This window comes from Diaporthe amygdali, assembly GCF_026229845.1.
Source record: "Diaporthe amygdali strain CAA958 chromosome Unknown NODE_38_length_435494_cov_65_447576, whole genome shotgun sequence".
In the NCBI taxonomy this organism is placed as follows: domain Eukaryota; kingdom Fungi; phylum Ascomycota; class Sordariomycetes; order Diaporthales; family Diaporthaceae; genus Diaporthe; species Diaporthe amygdali.
Window position 1 is genome coordinate 197,605 of NW_026517058.1, and position 20,041 is coordinate 217,645.

The 20,041-nt window shown below is 52.6% G+C and overlaps 9 protein-coding genes across 9 annotated transcripts; 6 read left to right on the forward strand and 3 right to left on the reverse strand.

Moving 5' to 3' along the window:
* Positions 1 to 519: 519 nt before the first annotated feature.
* J7T55_005319 (uncharacterized protein) lies at positions 520 to 3,308 on the reverse strand (the record flags this gene model as incomplete). The annotated part of the gene is made up of 2 exons (XM_053133632.1): positions 520 to 2,257; positions 2,368 to 3,308. The coding sequence occupies 2 exons, from the start codon at positions 3,306 to 3,308 to the stop codon at positions 520 to 522; spliced, it is 2,679 nt and encodes an 892-aa protein (XP_052988505.1).
* A 1,074-nt stretch (positions 3,309 to 4,382) lies between these two features.
* Positions 4,383 to 5,547, forward strand: J7T55_005320 (uncharacterized protein; the record flags this gene model as incomplete). The annotated part of the gene is made up of 3 exons (XM_053133633.1): positions 4,383 to 4,770; positions 4,847 to 5,262; positions 5,527 to 5,547. 3 exons carry the CDS (start codon positions 4,383 to 4,385, stop codon positions 5,545 to 5,547), a joined length of 825 nt encoding a protein of 274 aa, XP_052988506.1.
* Positions 5,548 to 6,017: 470 nt separating this feature from the next.
* Positions 6,018 to 6,278, forward strand: J7T55_005321 (uncharacterized protein; the record flags this gene model as incomplete). The annotated part of the gene is made up of 1 exon (XM_053133634.1): positions 6,018 to 6,278. One exon carries the CDS (start codon positions 6,018 to 6,020, stop codon positions 6,276 to 6,278), a length of 261 nt encoding a protein of 86 aa, XP_052988507.1.
* A 1,051-nt stretch (positions 6,279 to 7,329) lies between these two features.
* Positions 7,330 to 8,706, forward strand: J7T55_005322 (glycoside hydrolase family 95 protein; the record flags this gene model as incomplete). The annotated part of the gene is made up of 3 exons (XM_053133636.1): positions 7,330 to 7,814; positions 7,867 to 8,096; positions 8,255 to 8,706. The coding sequence occupies 3 exons, from the start codon at positions 7,330 to 7,332 to the stop codon at positions 8,704 to 8,706; spliced, it is 1,167 nt and encodes a 388-aa protein (XP_052988508.1).
* A 117-nt stretch (positions 8,707 to 8,823) lies between these two features.
* J7T55_005323 (glycoside hydrolase family 95 protein) lies at positions 8,824 to 9,846 on the forward strand (the record flags this gene model as incomplete). Its single annotated transcript, XM_053133637.1, has 1 exon — positions 8,824 to 9,846. One exon carries the CDS (start codon positions 8,824 to 8,826, stop codon positions 9,844 to 9,846), a length of 1,023 nt encoding a protein of 340 aa, XP_052988509.1.
* A 282-nt stretch (positions 9,847 to 10,128) lies between these two features.
* Positions 10,129 to 11,507, reverse strand: J7T55_005324 (cyclin ccl1; the record flags this gene model as incomplete). Its single annotated transcript, XM_053133638.1, has 3 exons — positions 10,129 to 10,380; positions 10,440 to 10,748; positions 10,815 to 11,507. The coding sequence occupies 3 exons, from the start codon at positions 11,505 to 11,507 to the stop codon at positions 10,129 to 10,131; spliced, it is 1,254 nt and encodes a 417-aa protein (XP_052988510.1).
* A 2,225-nt stretch (positions 11,508 to 13,732) lies between these two features.
* Positions 13,733 to 15,149, forward strand: J7T55_005325 (uncharacterized protein; the record flags this gene model as incomplete). Its single annotated transcript, XM_053133639.1, has 5 exons — positions 13,733 to 13,902; positions 14,017 to 14,275; positions 14,336 to 14,515; positions 14,585 to 14,963; positions 15,025 to 15,149. 5 exons carry the CDS (start codon positions 13,733 to 13,735, stop codon positions 15,147 to 15,149), a joined length of 1,113 nt encoding a protein of 370 aa, XP_052988511.1.
* An 893-nt stretch (positions 15,150 to 16,042) lies between these two features.
* On the reverse strand, positions 16,043 to 17,194 carry J7T55_005326 (3-hydroxyacyl-CoA dehydrogenase; the record flags this gene model as incomplete). Its single annotated transcript, XM_053133640.1, has 6 exons — positions 16,043 to 16,246; positions 16,313 to 16,425; positions 16,485 to 16,686; positions 16,751 to 16,975; positions 17,046 to 17,125; positions 17,176 to 17,194. The coding sequence occupies 6 exons, from the start codon at positions 17,192 to 17,194 to the stop codon at positions 16,043 to 16,045; spliced, it is 843 nt and encodes a 280-aa protein (XP_052988512.1).
* Positions 17,195 to 18,456: 1,262 nt separating this feature from the next.
* Positions 18,457 to 19,829, forward strand: J7T55_005327 (regucalcin; the record flags this gene model as incomplete). The annotated part of the gene is made up of 6 exons (XM_053133641.1): positions 18,457 to 18,585; positions 18,651 to 18,791; positions 18,892 to 19,208; positions 19,282 to 19,333; positions 19,397 to 19,601; positions 19,666 to 19,829. 6 exons carry the CDS (start codon positions 18,457 to 18,459, stop codon positions 19,827 to 19,829), a joined length of 1,008 nt encoding a protein of 335 aa, XP_052988513.1.
* Between the last annotated feature and the right edge of the window lie 212 nt (positions 19,830 to 20,041).

A 20,041-nucleotide genomic window follows, 5' to 3' on the forward strand; every position in this document is an offset into this window, starting at 1 on the left:
CAGATTGACAACGATGCCTGGCTCACTCGTACGCAATGTCGCCTATGACTATGCAATGCTCTTGCAAAGTCTCGGACTGGTGTTACATAGGTTATGCTATATATATTTCATTATTCTCACTGCACTTAATCTGTGCGAATATCTAGGTAGAGACATTGATTCTGAATGAGTCGAAGTGATAATAAGGAGCTATGAACAGAAGGGGCTTTCAGGAGCGGTCCCTCTCCCCTGGAGCAAATTGTTTCCCTTGTCCAACCCGTCCCTGAACTTTGCATTGCCGTGAAACTACCGCCTTCCGTTTGGAATTAGCAAAAGCCTATGTTCAAGTTGACGAGTCGAGGTGGAGGAGTAAGTGCTGTACAACGTTTCTTGACAGGTATTGTGTTGGAATTGCTAGATCCCCACAGGCACCGCCAGGCTTACTGTTGCCACAGTGTGATTCACTATGAGACAAGGCTGCAAATGGTGTACTTAATCAAAAGGAACTCAATTTAAATGTAAATTGTTTGATATTCATCCTCACGACTTCAAGGTCACTGAGCCATGCCCGCCGACGTATCTGTATCCCAGCTGCGAGACGGATTCTGGAGCCTTGACAATGACGACTCTGTCCAGTCCGGGGACGACATCGAAGCCATTGTCGCTCAGCTTCAAGCCCTCCACTTCGTCGAAGACAAATCCCTTGACTGGACTTTTCGCAGCCACTGTCGCCTTTTCACCGTCGTAGGACACTGATACCTGACGATCGGACAGGTCAAGGTATTTTATCGGCTGCGGCCAGGCCACGTCGTCTGCAATAATCTCGCCTTCTAGTCGGAGTATTACGAGAACCACATACGGGTCGCATTCGTTGATTTCTGATGGGGCTTTTGCTGGAGGAAGCTTGTGAGTACCACAGTCAGTGGTATTGTTGCTCTGGATCAGACGACTCCAGGTCGAATTTTCCGTTGGGCTCCCACCTAGGTCTTTGCCTGTGCGAATGGAAACGAAGCGGATCTCGACTTCTACAGCTGTTTCTTCGGTCTTGAAGCTGGAAACCCAGACGGTGATCTCCCCACCATCGCGTGCGTCAACCGTGGGATCAATGTGCCCCACGTCTAGTGTTGGGTTGATGGTGCTATGTGTCCAGTCGTGGTAGGATCTGGAAATAGAAATGTCCAAGGGCCGCAATGCGCGCGAGATTGCATAGTAGGCCGGCTTCTTGACCAGATAGTAGTCGACAACTGCCCAGGAAATACCAGGCCAGCAGTCGTTCAGTTGCCACACAAGGATGCCGCCGCACTCCTTCGCATCATTCCACTTCCGACGCCACGACTTGTATGCCGAGCGCATTGCCTCAGCCTGCATGACTTGGGTGAGGTGCACAAATGACGCCAAGTCATTATTAATGGCGAGCCTGAAGTTTTCATGCAGGTATTGCGCCATCCGCCAAGAATGTCCGATGGCTTTGTTGTGGAATTCCATGGTCATAGAACCCGGTGCAAGCTCCTCTGGTCGTGTAATCGCACGCTTCAGCGTTTCCAGGTGCGGGTAGCCTTGCATGCCGAATTCCGAGACAAATATACCACCGATTTTATCAATATCTTGGATCTTCACCATAGTCCCGTGCCAGAGGTTCCACTCATGAGCATCGCCGACTGTCCTGTCCTTGACAGACTCACCGTTCCCACTCCAGGGACTGCTCGGTAAGTAGATCGCGCCCGGATGCTCCTCTTCGAGAGCCTTTGGAAGCAGACTCTCGTAGATGTATCGAGCTGGAAATGTAGATTTCAGCCAGGACTGCGGGTCTTTATCATCCGGTTTATAGTCCAGTTTGTAGCGTTCCTGCACCGTCTCGTAGTCCTCATTATTTCCAGCCCATATGATGAACGACGGATGATCTCTCAATCGACGTATGTTCTGCCTTGCCTCCGCATCCACACTGTCGAGATACGAGCTGAAAGTGGGATAGTTGCCGCAAGCGAATTGGAAGTCGTGCCAGATCAATAGGCCCAGTTCGTCACAAGCATCGAAGAATGAATCGTCTTCATAAATCCCTCCGCCCCAGACCCTGACCATTGTCTGGTTGCCTTCCACCATGAGTTGGACCCAGTCCCGGTATCGTTGTGATGATATTCGCGATAGAAAGCTGTCCGCTGGAATCCAACAGGAGCCGCCTGCGAAGACGTTGACATTGTTCACTCGGAAGTAGAATGAAGTGCCCACGCCCGTTCCGCTGGGCTCTTGTATAAGCTCACAATGGCGGAATCCAATACGCCTGGATTTCCATGTATCAGCTGTAATCCTTCTCCAAGGCCGCATACCCCAGTGCAGAAGTCCTGAGTACTTCCTCCCTCAGTTAAATCTCGAGGATCACTGGGTACTCACTTTGTCTGTGAATCCACCACTTTCCCAGCCAGGAGTAATTCCACCTTGAGCGTGTATTGCTCCGGTTTCCCATACATATGAGGATACCACAGTTGTGGGTTATCCAATTCGAACGGATGACATTTGAAAGTATTTTCTGCCTCATTCCACTCCTCGGGAAGGACCTGCCCAACAGTTTGGAACACCGAATTCTCATCATTTGGCCTGTGCAGCGTGGTCCGAACTTCCAGGTTTCTGGAGCCCTCCTGAGATGCTGGCACGATCTTGAACCGGATCTCTCCAGATACCTTGCTCAGATCCTGGGTGAGCTTGTATGGGACGGAGATATCGCCTAATCTCACGACGTAGCGGTCCAGGTACACCGGGCGCCAGATGCCGGCTGTTGTCAGTATTGGGCCCCAGTCCCAGCCCCAGTGGTACTGTGCCTTCCGTACCGGGAGACGGCCTGCCTCTGTCTGACGGACAAGGAAATTGTGCTCCGGATGCTCCTTGACAAGCTTTCGGCCACGAACTGAGGCTGATTCAAACACTATTTCCAGCTCAACGTCACCCAAATTTTTGTCTGTACGTCGTAGCAGGTCCGTGACATCAACACGGTGGCTCAGGAACATGTTATCAGAAACGAGGACCTGGGAACCGTTGAGATAGACCGTCGCAAAAGTATCGAGGCCTTCGAAGACTAAGTCGATTCGCTCTTGGTCCCCGGGCTGGCCGTCCCTGGGCAGAAGCTCGTCTGCCGAGATAGCTCGTCGGTAGAGCCAGTCTCGCTCGGCGACCCAGCGGACCGCGAGCTCGTTCAGGTCGACAAATGGGTCCGGGATCTGGCCATTGTGGAGGAGATCGGTATGTATCGAGCCGGGCACCTCGGACGCAGGCTGCCATGTGTCCTTTCCTTTCTCCTTGTACTGCCAGCCCTGGCTGAGTGGAGTTCTCTTGCGCATTCTGACGGCAGGGCGGTTGCCGAGAGGTAACGAAGAAGTTGGGGACGAGGTTCCGTATGATCAAGGCGTTTGTGCCGATGCCCAGGACATTACCCTGATAGGTAGTGTGGGACTCAGATGAGACCGAAGTTGCTCTCAATGGGCGGATGCTCGATTACAACTTGCAGACTCGTAGTCCGAACTCAGCAACAAGGCAGTCGATGCCATAACCACAGGTGCCTACCTCTTCTCAGAGAACTGGAGGGGTCGGCCGATGCTGTTCCGATCCCAAGGGTACCCACAGCTGGCTTGTGTTGTACCCAGGTAGACTAGGTTCCTGTAGTGCGGCCTGGGCATCCGATCAGCACCAAGACCAACGCGGGGTCGTTCCGAGCACATGGGAGGGCATCCTGGAGCTCTAGCCCCTCCCTCATAAGCTCATAAGCACCATTCAACTTTCAACCAGGAGTGAAAGATTATGATTTATTGTCGTGGGAGACGGAATGCTTACATTCATCTATGTTGTGGATGAACAGCACCCTTGGCATGGTCACTGATAAGCTCACAGCCATGCACAAGAAAGCTTTTGGCCGGTACCCTACATATAAATTCTTCACAACCCGTGGATGTCGTGCCTAGGTAGTGCCCAAACGCTGCATTCTGTCTGGTTCGAGCCGCGAGCTAGCCGGCACGTGTCACAGTCCTTGCATGACACCATCACCAAGAAAGGGAGGGGTGGTGCCTAGGTGCTGCCCAGCCATGGTATTATGGGTGCCCCGCGTATGTCAGCGGCCAGCTGACATGAATCTGCAGTCAGACTGTGATCGAATCGCGATTCGCTAGAAAGTAGACTATTGGGAGCGAGTGGAAGCACTTCTATCCTTGGCCTGGTGGTATCGACATGGCCTGGATGATATGATGTGCTCGATAAGAAGGCGTCGCTCGGGAGCCTGACCAGAACATGTCTCGCAGATCCCGCAAGGTATGCCGACTCTGACATTCCAAGGGATTGAACACACTCCTCCCTTTAAGATCGGTGAAATCCGCGAGCAAGGTGACGCCCTCTGAACTTTCACCGGTAATCAAGCTGCCACGATGATTTTCTTCCGGTCTGAGCCTTTCGCTCTGGCAGCATGCCTTTACACTTGCGTCTCGTCTGAGCCTGTCATTCATCCTCGTCACAACCCTCACAAGGTCTGGGTGACCGTCGACGCCAGCGGTGATGCACAGACAATCACACCGTCAGTGTCGGGCAGCACCACCGTGTCCGAAGCTCCCGCGTATGTTACTCAGACTTCAGTCTATACCTTGACGACCGCGAGTGGAGTGGTCCGGACATCCACAGGCATAGCACCTGTTGCGACCGCGACCGCAAGTTCTGGAGCTGGTGCTTTCTACCAGTGCGGCAACTACCTGAGTTGGGATGCCCCGTTTTGCCAGCCTCGTCGAGGAAGTGTGCTGAAACCAGGGATCACATACTACGGTAAGTCCAGGATGTCCATGTCGACAGAGAGCCTCAAATATGTGATCAGCGAGCTTCGTCGGCTGACTATCATCAGTTACATGGGATCCAACACATTTTGCAAGCGAGGACTCTCTGGTCGCTGTCCAAGTTCGATACTCCGACAATACCGGATTCACGGAAGACAGAAACGTCTCGGCTAGTACGGGCTACTACATTTGGCACGTAGACGAGGATATTCTGTCACAAAACGGCCGTGACGGAAGTGATCTGACTGCGACTTTGTCCCTCGTTGAGGTAGAGACCTCGGACAACGGCTCAAACAGCTCACTGCAATATTCTGATGGGCCGAGTGTCATTATTAGCAAGTCGGCACCATCATATTACGCTTCGCCCGAGAACAGCTTTGAGAACCATGGCAGAACCGTGGCCATTGCAGTTTCAGTCACAATCTCAGCCGTGCTACTCGTCCTAGCAATCTTTGTGATTTGGAGCTGGAGACGACATGGACACGTATGTGGCATTGGCTGTGGAGCTGGAAAAAACAGGAGAAACCAGCAAATGAGAAGTTCGCATTCATCCTATGGTTGGCCTGAGGATAAAAACCGCGAAGTGGAGTTAACGGACCGCGAGAGTTGGAGTCCTACTACGGGCACGAACGTGTTTAGGGCCGAGATCCAGAGGCAGGAGATGCAGCGCGGGTTTTAGGGCGATTGACTTGAACAGCTTGCCGATTGTTGTTTAGAGGTTGGTAACAGATATCGCGGCGAATCACAGAAGATGGCCCACGGCAACTAGCAATTCATATGCGGAAGAATTTATTTTAATTACTAGTGACCAGTCAAGGTATTCTTTTTTCCGCAGCAATTATTCACAGACACATCTGGTCACGGAGAGGAGTGACTTGTAAGGATGAGAAAGGTTTAAATCATGGGCACCTGTGAGGTTCAGGAAACTGCACGAAAAGAGGGACGGACAGTCTTGACACGCGAATGACTGAATGGGACAAGGGGGAGAATCGTTATTGGAACTCCCATCAAACATTCTCTGACAAGCTCTCATAATGGTTTCTAAGGCTGCCTGATTCTTCATTGGGTAATCTAGGCCTTTGTATACTCTGCTCTATTTAAGTAGGGAAGATTTCCCTTCTTGCCCCTTCTGATTAGAGGCAGCAGAGAGCAGGGCCCGGAGGAGTGCAATACATTCCCTGTGATAATACCAAAGATAATCTTAACGCAACTGGAAGTTCCACTTCAGAAAATCGGAAAATGTCGAGCCAAACACAAACTCTCACGGATCCTAGCAGCGACCAAAACTCCCCAATGGACATGAACTACAGCTCGTCTTACGTTGTCTACATCTTCCTAGGGCAGAAACCCCCAGGCCAGTATGATAATTGGGTCAGAATGACGAGAGCAGACTTGGAAAATGTCAACACGTTCAAACAAGCCTTGACCCGCGCAATCAAAACTTGCTTGGACGCAGGGATGACACACTACTACCCGTACTTTGGGGACGTCATAATGTAAGTCACTTTATCGGCCACCAACCCATTGGTAGGTACCTCTCTCCTAATGTGTGCTTCCAAGATTTCCGATCCCTTTCCCGCCTCCAGGTGAACACAGACGCCGCTTCATTCTGCGCACCGAGCCCCACAACAACGGTCAAATGTACTCTCTCCTACCGGAAGACTTTTACACAGGATTTCCTACTATTATTGATTTGGAAAACCTGACTGAGGGCAACCCATTCGAAAGTACCTGCCGACGGGTCGAAGATCCCGAACTCGAAGACCATGATTTCAGCGCACAGATTTGGCTAGAGAGGTTGCAGAGGATCAAAGATCTAGTGGGAATGGCAGAGAGGGAAGAACTGCCGCGAGAGCTCTCGTCCTCTACCCAGGTAGTAAGGACGATTGACGATGTAGAGGAAAATACTGGCAGAGGGGCATGGAGCGCTAGGAAACTTGGGCGACTTCTCACGAAGGAGTATTTGGAGGAGGCTAGCCGGGAATATGCAAGGGCTCGTAGCGGAGTGACAATGAACGGATGTCACTGATCCCTGATTTGAGTGAGACCACCTTTCTGCCACAAGGTAACTCATGTCTGTAGAAAAGGTTGTGATGCATTTCACATAAAAGGACTCGTTCTCATTCTTTGCACACGATCTATGCATGTAGGTGGACTACTTCTAGATACTTGCATCCATAAGTCAAGTAGATCCTAACGTGGAGGGTTACACACTTTTGCCCACAAATTGGTCAATGTAATGTTGCGGAGAAACCCATACACAAATACAACTGGCCAAATCGAGCTGCATACATGTTTCTCCAATTTCCATCAATGAAAGATTTCGATGAACAACAACAGTCCTAGTGGGGTCTACGCCTTACACAACTTGTCTCTAGCATGCAGCGATCTTCTCGATGATACCCAGCTTGGATTTACCCGACGGGTGTATGCTTTTGTGTTGCCTTTCACTTTACAAATAGTATGATTCGTTGACACTATAAAAATCATAAATTCGCTTTCCATTAATTGATTTGCAACATTCTGAAATTGTGGTCTCAGTGCTTGCAAGATGCTGTCCGGATTCATTCTCACTTCACTGGTCACATTTGGCGGGGCCAGAGCCGCATCTGGGTTTGACGGCAGTCGCTTCTTATGGTTCGAGCAGCCGGCACGACCGCATTTCTTCGAAGATGCAATGCCCATCGGCAACGGCCGAATCGGTGCCACTGTGTATGGAGGTGGCTCTGAGGTGGTTGGCATCAATGAGAACTCAATCTGGACTGGGCCCTTCCAGGATCGTATTGCCGAAGACCCTCAGACAGCATTGGCTGTGACCCGAGGGTTGCTTCTCGCGGGTAATCTGTCTGAAGCAAGACAGTATAGCATGGCGAAGCTGATTCCGAAAACCCTCAGCCCGAGAGACTTCAGCTACTTTGGCAACATCAACATCGACTTTGGACACGACGACTCGGGGATGACGGATTATGTTCGTTGGCTCGACACGAAAGAGGGCACGACTGGTGTATCATACACACACGGAGGCGTGGCATACTCGTCAGTCGGCATCACTCTCAAAGCCAGGACTTAGCTGAATCTTATGATCCAGTCGTGAATACGTAGCCAGTCATCCCGATGGAGTGCTGATCGCCCGTTTTAACGCCAGCACTGCCGGTGCGCTGAATTCGAAAGTCTCCATGAGCCGAGAGGGAGACATCACGACAACGGCAGCTGCCAAAGACGATGTGTACACAGTCAGCCTAGTTGGTTCCAGTGGCCAGTCTGCTGAAGATGACCCAATCCGCTGGACCGGCCAGGCGCGCTTCGCTCTCGTCGATGGTGCGTTCTTCACAACATTCATTCCCATACCAAGGGCAGAAACTCTGCGCTGAAATAGCATCAAGGCACTGCGACTGTCACAAATTCAACGCTGGTTATTAGCGACTCAACAATTGTGCAGATGTACTTTGACGCAGAGACAAGTTACAGATTCGCAGAACAGACTGAATGGGAAGCCGAGATGACGCGCAAGGTCGACCAGGCCTACACCAAGGGCTATGAGCAGGTCAAGACTCAAGCAATCCTGGACAGCTCGAGTCTCCTCGACCGCGTGACACTAGATCTAGGGACTTCACCAGATGGCCTAGCCGACCTACCCACCGACCAGCGTATCGCCAACGCCAGGACTTCGTCACAAGACATTCAACTAACCACACTGGTCTTCAACTACGGCCGACACCTCCTTGCATCGTCCTCTCGAACCAGCAACAACGGGACCTCCCTCCCAGCTAACCTCCAAGGAATATGGAACAACTCAACCTCGGCACCCTGGGGCGGCAAATACACAATCAACATCAACATCCAGATGAACTACTGGCCCGCAGGACCTAGCAACCTGATCGAGACGCAAGAGCCCCTATTCGACCTCATGAGCATCGCAAACACCTGAGGCAAGTCCTACGCGGAACGAATGTACGGCTGCCCAGGGACCGTATTCCACCACAACCTCGACCTCTGGGGCGACCCGGCGACGACGGACAACTACACGCAGGCGACTCTGTGGCCGATGGGCGCGGCGTGGCTGAGCTGGCACATGATGGACCACTACCGCTTCACCAGGGACGAGGCCTTCCTCCGGGACGTGGCGTACCCGTTCCTCGTGGACGTGGCCACCTTCTTCGAGTGCTACTGCATGGAGTACGACGGGCACAACGCCACGGGCCCCTCCCTCTCGCCCGAGAACTCCTTCTACGTGCCGGGCAACTGGAGCGTCGCGGGGGCCAAGGAGGCGATCGACATCGGGCCCGCGATGGACGGCCAGCTCATCAGCGAGGCGGTGGAGAGCCTCATCGAGGCGGCGGGGGTCCTCGGCATCGACGACGCCGACGTCGCGGCGGCCAGGCAGTTCCTGCCGACCATCCTGCCGCAGCAGGTCGGCTCGCTCGGGCAGATTCTCGAGTGGCGGCGGGAGTACAAGGAGGCGGCCGTCGGGCAGAAGCACCTCTCGCCGCTGGTGGGCCTCATGCCGGGGCGGCAGTTCAGCCCGCTGCGCAACGCGACGCTGGGGGCTGCGGCCCGGGTCCTCCTCGACAGGCGCGTGTCGAACGGCTCGGGGACCACTGGCTGGTCGCGGACGTGGCTGATCAACCAGTTCGCTCGGGTCTTCGATGGTGACAGCGCCTGGGGTCAGCTGACGCAGTGGTTTGAGAAGTTTCCCACGCCGTACAATCTGTATAACACGGACAGTGGATCGCCAGAATATGTCTTCCAGATCGATGGGAACTTCGGTTTCGTCAGCGGCGTCACGGAGATGCTGCTGCAGAGCCATGCTGATGTTGTACATCTTCTGCCTGCGCTGCCATCGGCGGTGCCCACTGGCTCGGTGAGAGGACTTGTTGCTCGTGGGAACTTTGTCGTTGATATTGCGTGGGACGGAGGGGCCATGACAAGCGCCAACATCACTTCCAGAGCTGGTGCTGAGCTTGCTCTCCGGAACATGAATGGCTCCAGAATTGCTGTGGATGGCGAGGCGTATGCTGGACCGATATCGACAACGCCTGGTGCAACCTATGTTGTGACTCCCAGTTAAGCATTGATTCAATCAGACGTGAACTTGTTGGCATGTTCGACTCAGTGATGTCGAGGCACTGGAGCCGAGCAACTGCGGGCTAGCCGCGTCTATATGCCCAGAGAGAGCAAAGTGACGAGCGTAGTCGTTTGGGTATCTATTTCAAAGTTGCTGTAGTTGCAATGCCCCAGCTAGACTTCATATGAACATGGCAAAGTGACCTGACAGGCAACAACAACACCCAGAATTTAGTCCATTTAGGCCTGCTTCTGGGTCGTTGAGTTTGCCTGCCATCTTTCCTGACTACAACGGTGGTCCGAAAGGGTCCTCGGCAACCTTTCGCCTCTTAGCGTCGCGGTCTGCGTCACCCTTGCCTGTACCATTACTGCCACCGAAGACGGCCCCGTCGTCCTCTACTGCGCCTTTAGATGGCTTCTTTTCGTTCTCCTTGAATTCCAGCCTCTTTTTATGCAGCCCGATCAGGTCGAATCGGTCTGGGTCCCGACATTTCTTGAGCTTCCGGACGAGTGGCTTGACCAAGGAATTGGCTTCGGGCTAGAGGTACGTGTCAATATCCAAATTCTTACGAGGGATTGATCAAGATATAAGCTTACTGTCCCCCAGAAGTTGGTCATCCGCTCTGGTGGCTCCTGGTTGAGCATGTCCTTGCACGCCATCACTGTAGACACCGTCTTCTCCTTGATTGCCTGGCTCAGAGCCTCGACTTTGTACGCATTTGAGGCCCCGTTTGGTTGGTGGGGGAACATGGCCTCTATCAAGCGCTCGAACAAGTCATGATCTGCCATGGATAATGCGGCGAGCATAATTTGGCTGGGGGTGTAGTGGAAGTAGGCGTCTGTGACCAGAGGGCTGAACTTGAGAATGTCGCGACCGCGGCTTTGCGCTCTGGAGATCTTTGCATCCTGTGCCGGTGTCAGTGTTGCCCTATATGAAACATACAGAGCCCGCATAGAGCAAAGTTAACCCACATCTGTGTCCCCAAACGTCCGTAACTGCATAATGGCACCCTCCAGTGCTCGGTACGGATGCCTCACGTCAAAGGCAAATCTGAGTCCCTGGCATAGCAGGAACTCCCCGGCCAGTATCTCCTCGCCCGTGGTGTTCGGAAACTTCTCGGCGAAGCTGTTGACGCGGGGATATGAGTTCTCGGCCTTTGAGCCATAGAAGAGGCACGTCTTGAGCATCTTGGTCGGCGGGTACGTCATGATGCTGTGCGTGACAAAGAAGCGGCGCAGGAAGATTGCCGAGGTCGCGCGGATCTCGGTTGGCAGCTGGCAGAACTCAGCGGCGCGTAGGCACTCGACGGTGTAGAAGCGCAGGAGTTGTTCCTCCTCGGCGGGCGTGAGGAACTCGGGCAGAGGGGCCCTGTTCATGGACGATGTAGACTCGGTCGGCACATCGGCGGGCGCGGCTGCTGCGCTGACTTGTGTTGGGTCAGTAGCGGGTGTCGAGGTGTGCGCGGTGGGTATCGGAGTGTTGGAACCGGACGGGTTCGCCGAGGCGACGGTCGAGGAGGATGCTGTCGAGGAGGCGAGTCGGTCTGAGATATTCTGCCTGGCGAGGCCGTTGGTTTTGGCGCGCAGCTCGGCGAGCTGGCCTGGCGAGAAGGACCAGAGCCGGAACTGAGTCGACGACCGGTAACGTTCGTCCTCGGTCGCCATGATAGCAGGTCTGGAGGGTTTCCCTTCGAGGGGGTGGTGCCGAGGAGTCGTCGAATAGTAATGCGGTCGGAGCTCGAGGCTGCTTGTCTCGGTCGAGGGAGCTCGAGCAATCACTCGAGGTGCACTCTTCAAGTGAGCAATCGGGACGAAATGGTGGCAGGCAGACGGAGCTCTGGTGGGAGACCGCTGATGCAAGATTGAACACACGGCAATGTCAGGTCGAGGGAAGATTATGTTGTTGACGTCGTCGAGGCTGGCCCTGGTGATGATTTATTGAGAGCTGTTGCTGCAGCAGCAAGGATGGAGCTCCACTGCCTGCCACGGTGGAGCTGGCAGGGGTCCGTGCTCTCATAACTCTACCTAGGTACTTCAATACATCAAAATCTAATATGCCACATTATCATATCAACATTTTCAAGAACAATCATCTTAATGATCAAAAACCAAATGGTATTTTCAAAGAATATCTGGCAGACTCCGATCATCTGTATCTTCATTTCTTTGATACGGGCCTGCAAAGAAGGACCACACACTGTTATACATGCTAGCTCATGAAAACTCCCCCAAGCATTCCGTACACGAATAAGTCTCGAAACTTTCTTTTGAGCTCAACTATTGCTGCATTGAGATCTGTCAGGTTTCTTTGGTGATCATCTTGAAAGTAACAAACTGTTCCTTTCTGCCTCCTGGTCCTTGTTTAATCTCTGCTTGAACAACCTCTCCGTCCACGATTTCATGGATGTAGCTGTAGAGTACGAGTTTCGCATATCAACTGCTAACCTATCACTTTCTCGGGCTACCAATTACTTCCGGACAGATCCTATACTTCATGAATCAACAAACATCGCAAAAATTATCCTTTTGGAATCGACAGAGACGAGGACAGAGGGGCTTCATCGCGAATGCACACGGCCAGAGCACTGTCACTCTCCAGCGTTGATCAGTATTGAAAACCCGGGCCGATGCGGACGCAGCAGCAGACTCGCAAAAGGCCCCAGAGTGTACACACGCATCCAACAAGCAGGAAGTGCGAATGGGCTCCGAGTGCAGAATACAAATACGGCATGGGGATCCGCCCACATATTATTGCTGCAAAAATTGGGTTGAAGAGTAGCCTGCCAACCTGTATATAGCAATTGAGGAGCAAGAACAGACAAAGCAGGAAACTTTGTCGTTGGCATGCGCAAGAATTATGACGAGGGTAAGTGGTTGGAGGTTGCTTCTCCCGTGATTCAGAGTGAATCGCTCAAGAAAACCTGTAACAAGGTCTTCGAGGGAGACCAGGGTGCTATGGTGTCCTTGAAGAAACTGGTCTTCAAAGTCGCCCCTTCATCCTTTTTGTTACCGCTGAACACTCTCGGAGAAAACTCTTCGACGTCAGGTACCCGAAGATACACAGGCTGCGAATTACATGCAGCTCATATCGAACCCATCTGCTCAGCGTCCACCATCCTGCTGCCGTGACGATCCTGGCCACCAGACCAAAAGGGCTGCAACAATCTCAGCAGCTTAGATGATTTGATTATTTGATTATTTGCTAGCCTACAGGCGTGGGTGATTGAAGTTACGACTCAGTCATCTTGGGGCTCGTGGCGGCCAATCCTGTCTTGGGCCCACATCCCGGTCCCCCACGCTTCATCTGCATCAATGGTCTACCCCACATGCTCTGTATGTATACTCCGTGCTTCCCAGGTGGGGAAGCAATGCCCCGCAGAGGACCCTGGTCGCGTGCCGCTGACAGCGAGCTTCAGCCAGGAACTCCGACTGACATCCCGCATCCGAAGCCTCAATGGCAATGCCCCACTTATACGTGCGAGCAGTGTCTCACTTGTAAATGCGTGGACTCTAGTTGTGTGGGGGGGGGGGGGGCGACTCGGAGAGACCTACCGTGGGCACGGAGAGACCTACCATAGAGAGCCGTCGAGGAAAGGGGGAAGGCGACCGAGATCCTGATCCTTCGAGTGAGGTAACTCCGGCCGGCCTCGGTTCTAGCATACGTATTTTATCGGTTACTTGCATGTAGCACTTATATCAATCATCACCAGGCTCGCTCGAGTGCTCAAAAAGAGCATGTTCAGGGCCTCGACCAGTATAACCCTTACTTATAGATGTTCAACGAACTCACTCGACTCGACGAGCAATGTTTAGAAGCCCTCAATTTACTCCTCATATCCAGCAAGCTTACTTCCTAACACATCATCAGTCGCAATCCAATCTCTGTCAACATGGTGGACATCTCTTCTTTCCGATGGGGCTTCGCGACCGCTTCCCTAAGCATGCAGGGGCAGCACACCCTCGAAGTCAAATTCCAGGCGCTGAAGGATGCTGGCTTCAAGAACACAGAGCTGGGCATGGGCGGTTTTATTGAATGGGTACGACAACAAAATCCTGACCTGTGAGTATGAAAAGGAAAGCACCAACACCTTGCCCTCCCCCCCCCCTTTTCAAAAAATGGAGAAAAGGAAAAAGACCGGCAAAAAATTGACTTTGTGGCTGACATTGATGGCAGTTCCCCCTCGACAGCACCAGTAGAATGGGCAGACGCTGGTGAGCCCGATCCATCTGATGCTGAGCTCTGGGAGGCTCTCTATTCGTACGCCCCCAAAGTCATCGAGCTGGCCAGGTCTTACGACATCTCCATCCTGATGCTCCAGCCACTCAACCAGTTCGAGGGTTGGGTAAAGGGTACAAAGCGTGCCGAGTGGTCTCGAGCAAAGGCCGAGAAGTGGTTGCCTCTCTGTGCCAAGCTCGGGGTTGAGCAAATTCAAGTGAGCGGCGCTGACGACCCCTGGGCTTTTGTTCTCTGTATCTCAGCTAAAATGTGTTAGGTTGGATCCAATGACCACCTTCCCGCCGACTTTGAGGATTCCAAGGTCGCCGAGGACTTGCGATGGCTTGCCGAGTTAGGAGCCGCTCAAAGACCACCAGTCAAGATCGCCTACGAGTCGTGGTCTTTCGGAAACAGAATCAAGTCTTGGGAGCACACCTGGAAGCTAGTCCAAGAAGGTGTACGTCTTTCTTCGCACTTCTCCCTCCAGTACCCGATTTTGACTGACCATCACCTTCACCACGCACAGAACCACCCTAATCTCGGTCTGTGCCTAGACACGGCCCATTTCCCGTTCGGCGTCGGCTACGGGTGGGATGTCCTCGCGCCCAAGATGTGGAGCGAGGAGGACTTCCAGGCCATGCTGGGCCGCCTGCGGGCCGTCCCCGCCGACAAGATCTTCTACGTCGAGCTCTCCGACGTCGTGCCGGTCACCAAGGCGCTCGGCAAGGGGTCGCGGTTCGACGAGTGGCGGGCCAAGGCCAACTCGCCGCGCGGCGACACCTTCGTGTGGGCCACCTGCGGTCGGTGTCTGCCCGAGGTTGGCAGCGATGCCGGGAGGGGCGGCGAGAAGGGCGCTGCCAGGGTTGCCGAGGCGCTTAAGGCGATCCTTGATACTGGTTTCGACGGTATATATCTACTCATCAACGCCGCTTGAATAGTTTGGGTGCTGACTGGTCATTTGTGTAGGACCGTTGATGTTTGAGCCCTTCGAGTCGCTGTCCATGGAGAGCGGAGATGATGTCCCCACGGCGTATGCCAACGCCGGCGCGAAATCGCGACAGCTTCTGATTGAGGCCGTCAAGAAGCTCTAAGAGGCCAGAAGTGAGAAGGTTAAAGCAGTTGCGCTTATGCCGTAGACTATGAATTGGCAATTGGTCCAGTCAAAACTTGTAGCGAGGTTTAAAATAAAGTCAACAGCGTCAAACGACCAAAGAAGAATACCTTCTCCCAATTGACATCTTTGCTGTTGTGATGGTGATATCCGCTCTGTGGTTCTGTTTCTGGGCTTAATATCTGCTTCGTCGGGCCCAAACACGTTCATGGATCTCACAGTCCAACCTAACCTGAGAATGGAGGTTCAATAGCGACATCCAAACCTTTCTTCCACATGTAGACGGTGGATTTTATAAGTCCACCTCTCCTAGTCCCTTCCCGCACTCAATTTCCTCACTGTCTGCTACAAAAGTGCTCTGTTTCCCGCGGTGACGCTCGCCCATGGCACGGTGTCGTCCTTTTGCCTTCGAAACCTCGTTATCAGGTATGGCAACATCGCATGAGAGACTTTGGCTTACAAGGTCGAGCAGCACTAGGAATAAAAGCAAGGATCCAAAAACTAGACCAAAATCTGCTGAATTCGAAGAATGTTTTATTTTTCTGGGTCCTGCCATCACTCCACGCAATTGCGTGTTCATAGCTGCTTCACGAGGCCAAAACAACGACAACCGTGATGATAATTCATTCCATTTTCTCCTGCCCACCAAAAATGAGAAAAATAGTTGCACGAGAGCGACGCACGAGGTTGGAAGTACGACGATCATCATAGACCAATCAGATTTCGCGGTCAAGCCCGCACCTCACGTAGAACAGAACCCGGCGGCAGTACTAGTGAAGCGGATAGTATTTTGTTGTAACGTTCATCAATTCTCTCTTGTCGAGTAGCTACATCATTGACTCTAAATGCCTAGTTTGATCTTCATACACTCCTTTATTCGAGGGCAGGCGCATTGGCCCGGGGATCCTTGGGACCGGCCCAGTTGGAGCAACCCCTCCAGCCACCATCGATCCTGAGCTCGAAGTCGTTCATCATGGAATTCTCAAGGAGGAAGACGATGCCCGATGCGACCTCGGTAGCTTCTGAGGTCCGTCGAGGGAACACAGCCGCAGCGTCGAGCTCAGCGTTGAAGTATGGCTGTGCTGGGTCAGCGAGGTACATGTACATTGGCACGTAATTGCGAATAGTAGTAGCAGTACTTACGAGGCGGTCGCCCATCAGCGCAGAAGCGACAACGGCGGGGGAAACAGAGTTGACGCGGATGCCGTAAGGGCCGAGGAAGTCGGCCATGCCTCCGGTGATACCGAGCACACAGGCTATGTATAAATGGTCAGCCTCGAGTCGAAACAATTTCGACTGACGGGACAGATCTTACTCTTGGTAGGACCGTACGTAAGGCACCGAGCGGGAACTGGGTGAGCGACGGCAGAGGCAATGTTGATGATGCAACCCCTCTCCTCGGTGGTACGGGGGCCAAAAGGTCCCTCGTCGGGGTACTGGCTATTAATGGCATCCGCGATGACAGAGTCGACGGCGAAGGTACCGTACGCATTCATATTAAGCACCTTGGCAAAGTCCTAACTTGTTGTTAAATGGAACTGCTCCACGACAGATACAGAACGAAAGGTTGGAATTTCTTACCTTTGCAGAGTCAACCAACTTATTGGACCACGTTCGGGAAGGGGCAATGGCGGCGCAGTGAACACCACCGGCCAGGCTGCCCTTGGGGATGACCTGGAGGGCCGCGTTGGCCGAGGCGCTAAGGGCATCGATATCGGAGATGTCGGTCTTGAAGTAGTGTGCGTTGGTAGGGTGGTACTCCTTCACTTTGGCCTCACCGGCCTCTTGAGGAAGAATGTCGAAGATCTGTCACGGCTTCCTCATCAGTACATACTGCACATCTCCTCTCTCCTATCTTTATTCTATCAGAACTCACCACAGCGATGCCGCCCTTGGCAATGATGGATCTGGCAGTGGTGCCGCCGATTGAACCACAGCCGCCGGTTATGATGAAAGCTGTTTGGAGTGAGCATACAGCTAACATGGGAGCGGACGTAAGAACTTACCCTTCCCCTCGAGCTTCATTTTGATGATATGAACAATAGTGTTTTCTTCTTTCCTTCCTCTGGATAATTTTATTGGAAGAAAAGCAGTTGGATGAAGGAGAGCGGAAATTATATACGTCAAAGAAAGGCCAAAAGAACAGCCATGAAGACAGTCTAATGAAGCTATATGGATCTGACGAGAAAAGGAAGCTTACAGCAGAACGTACGTTTGCGCATATGCATAGTATGCTGTTATCGAGAGATACACCATGAGCAGTATCTACCCCGCAAAACCTGAATACCCCGCGTGCCCCACAGTCCCGGTGTTTTGGAGCCATATTTCTTTTTTTGGTTCCAATATTCCCGCACCTGCGAGAGGAGAGTTGGCGGGCTGTCCCGCTCTGACATAGCCCGCTACGATAGCGAGAGAGTCCCATGCAGACCCGCGTTTTTGCTTATCCGGAAGCCTGCTTCAGACAGCACTTTGGGTAATTGTCGCCGTGTGGCCGGACACCATGTCTCCTTTTCTACCAAATTTGCAACTCTTGCCGGGTACTCGCAACTCTCGGGTGCTCGCAACTCTCACCGGGTTCTCTTGCCTCTCGCCGGATACTCCTGCGTCAGTATATCATCAGCAGGTTCTACCGGAACGTCGCTAAGCAGGGGCAGAAGCACGTTTGCCGCGCCAGAGCTTGCATCAAGGAACGCGTGAAGTGCCAAGCGGTTGCGCCTTTTTATGATCTCCAATACTTTTCACTTTTCACGTTATTATTTGGTACTTCATCTTGTAGCTCTGGCAAGTCGTCCAGTCTACGACTCCGCCACGTGGAGAATTCGAATAGCTGCATTCAAACCCCCTTTAGACTACCTAGTTATGGCCTTACCCGCTGAACGCGTTGACCTACCTGGATGCATCCTTAGCAAGCTTTACCACGGCCAAGGCAGCGGCTTTCACTAACATCCCACAGGCCCAGCACCACTCGCGATAAATAAATAGCGTGCCAACACATACGTCGTGCGGGTCTGCTCGTGTCAAACAAATCATGGGATGACCTGTGCCGCTCTCGGAACGAGGATCTGTAGAACTTGAATGAATCACTTGCTAGCTGGGGTACACGGGTCAGGTATCTATCCGTGCAGCACGTACAACATCATACTTTCTGCCAGCTTCCATTGCAATCTGTGTCCCCACAGACAATCTAAAAGTCCATCCACACATATTGTAAGCACAGGTATCCAAACGGAGGTTTCAATTGATCTTGAGCTACCCTGAACTGCCTCAAAGCGAGTTGAGTCGTGGCCATGGCCAAGACCTATACAGTCGACAAGTCCCTATTCAAGCTGGGCAACACCCTCGGCGAAGGTATGACGCTAACATGCCCCCATGACCTGTCACAGAAGCCCATGATAACTAACAACAACGTGCTCAGGGTGTGTCTGGGTTTGTATACTCGACAGGCAAGAAAGCCATTCGTACATTCTCTTACATTCGACAGGACTCACGCTCGAAACGACTCTACTTCGTCGACATCGACCAGAAGAAGCTTTACACATACGAGCCCTCTTCTGGGACGATTGGGTACGAGGTATTCGACCATAAGATCACGGCGATAGCATTGCTTGAGAAGGGCGGAGGGGTGAGTACTACCTATGCAACGCCTGTCAAACCTGGCCCCACCCATTCCACCCGCCGAGACAGCGCGCACAGCTTCTGACTCTAGCCGGCCGTCGCCTTAGCTCATAGCCACAGCCGATGGGTTTTTCGCATTCATCCCTCCATCTAGCATCCCGTTCCCACCCACCGGCTCCAAGCAATCCCTCAAACGGATTCCCACCTCGGTCACCCTCGCCTCGAATGAGAAGCGATTCAACGATGGAGCAGTGGATCCCAAGGGCCGCTTCATAACTGGCACCATGGGTTTTGAACATGGATCGAAGTTTGGGAAGATGTACGCACTTTCGAAAGGCTCCGGGGACTGCTGGGAGGCACCGCTGGTGCAGGAGGGAGTTACTTGCACGAATGGGATGGGGTGGAGCAAAGATGGTAAAACAATGTCAGTGACGAATCTTCCCTTCGTTGGGGCTGTCCATTCGATTTCATTCTCAAGCTCATATATGTTTTTCTAGGTATTTCACCGACAGCTGGGTCAAGGAGATTGTCACTTTTGACTACGACTTGGTAGGTTGGCCAATCATCTTCAGTCTCATATATAGACAGCTGACTTGAGAATGGCGACAAAAGTCATCAGGCAAGATGGAGAACCGCCGGGTCCTGTCTAACCTGCAGGACTACGGAGAGCCAGATGGCATGTGCCAGGATACTGACGGTGGTATCTGGACGTGCCGCTGGCAGGCAGGAAAGGTTATCCGTCTGACAGAAAGCGGCGAGGTTGATGTTATCATCGACTTCCCGACTGCCTGGCACATGACCTGTTGCATTTTTGGCGGTGAGATGAATCCTGATCTAATCAACTCGCGCCAAGATAGGTATCTGACTGAATCTGTGTGTAGGTGAGAACAATGACGAGCTCTATGTCACTACCGCTGCATCAGACTATAATGGTGAGATCCTGCCTGACCGTTTTGACGGCGGCAGCCTCTTTGTGGTCAAAGGTCTGGTGTTCACTGGTGTTGAAAGGGGACGATTTAGCGGGTCGGTGGAAACCCTTCCATAGGCATTTAGCGACTTAAATGTATTGGAGTACTGTTTCTTTCATTCATACAATTCTATCTAAAGAATCTCAGCCGGCCTACTGTAACCGCTTTTGAATCTCAATTCTGTCACGCCGGACCTGTGCACGCAGAGCGACCATTAATTTCAAGAGAAGACGGCGTCGAAAAATCAAAGATTCATCGTTCAAAGTTGTGTCATTGAGGCAACGCGACG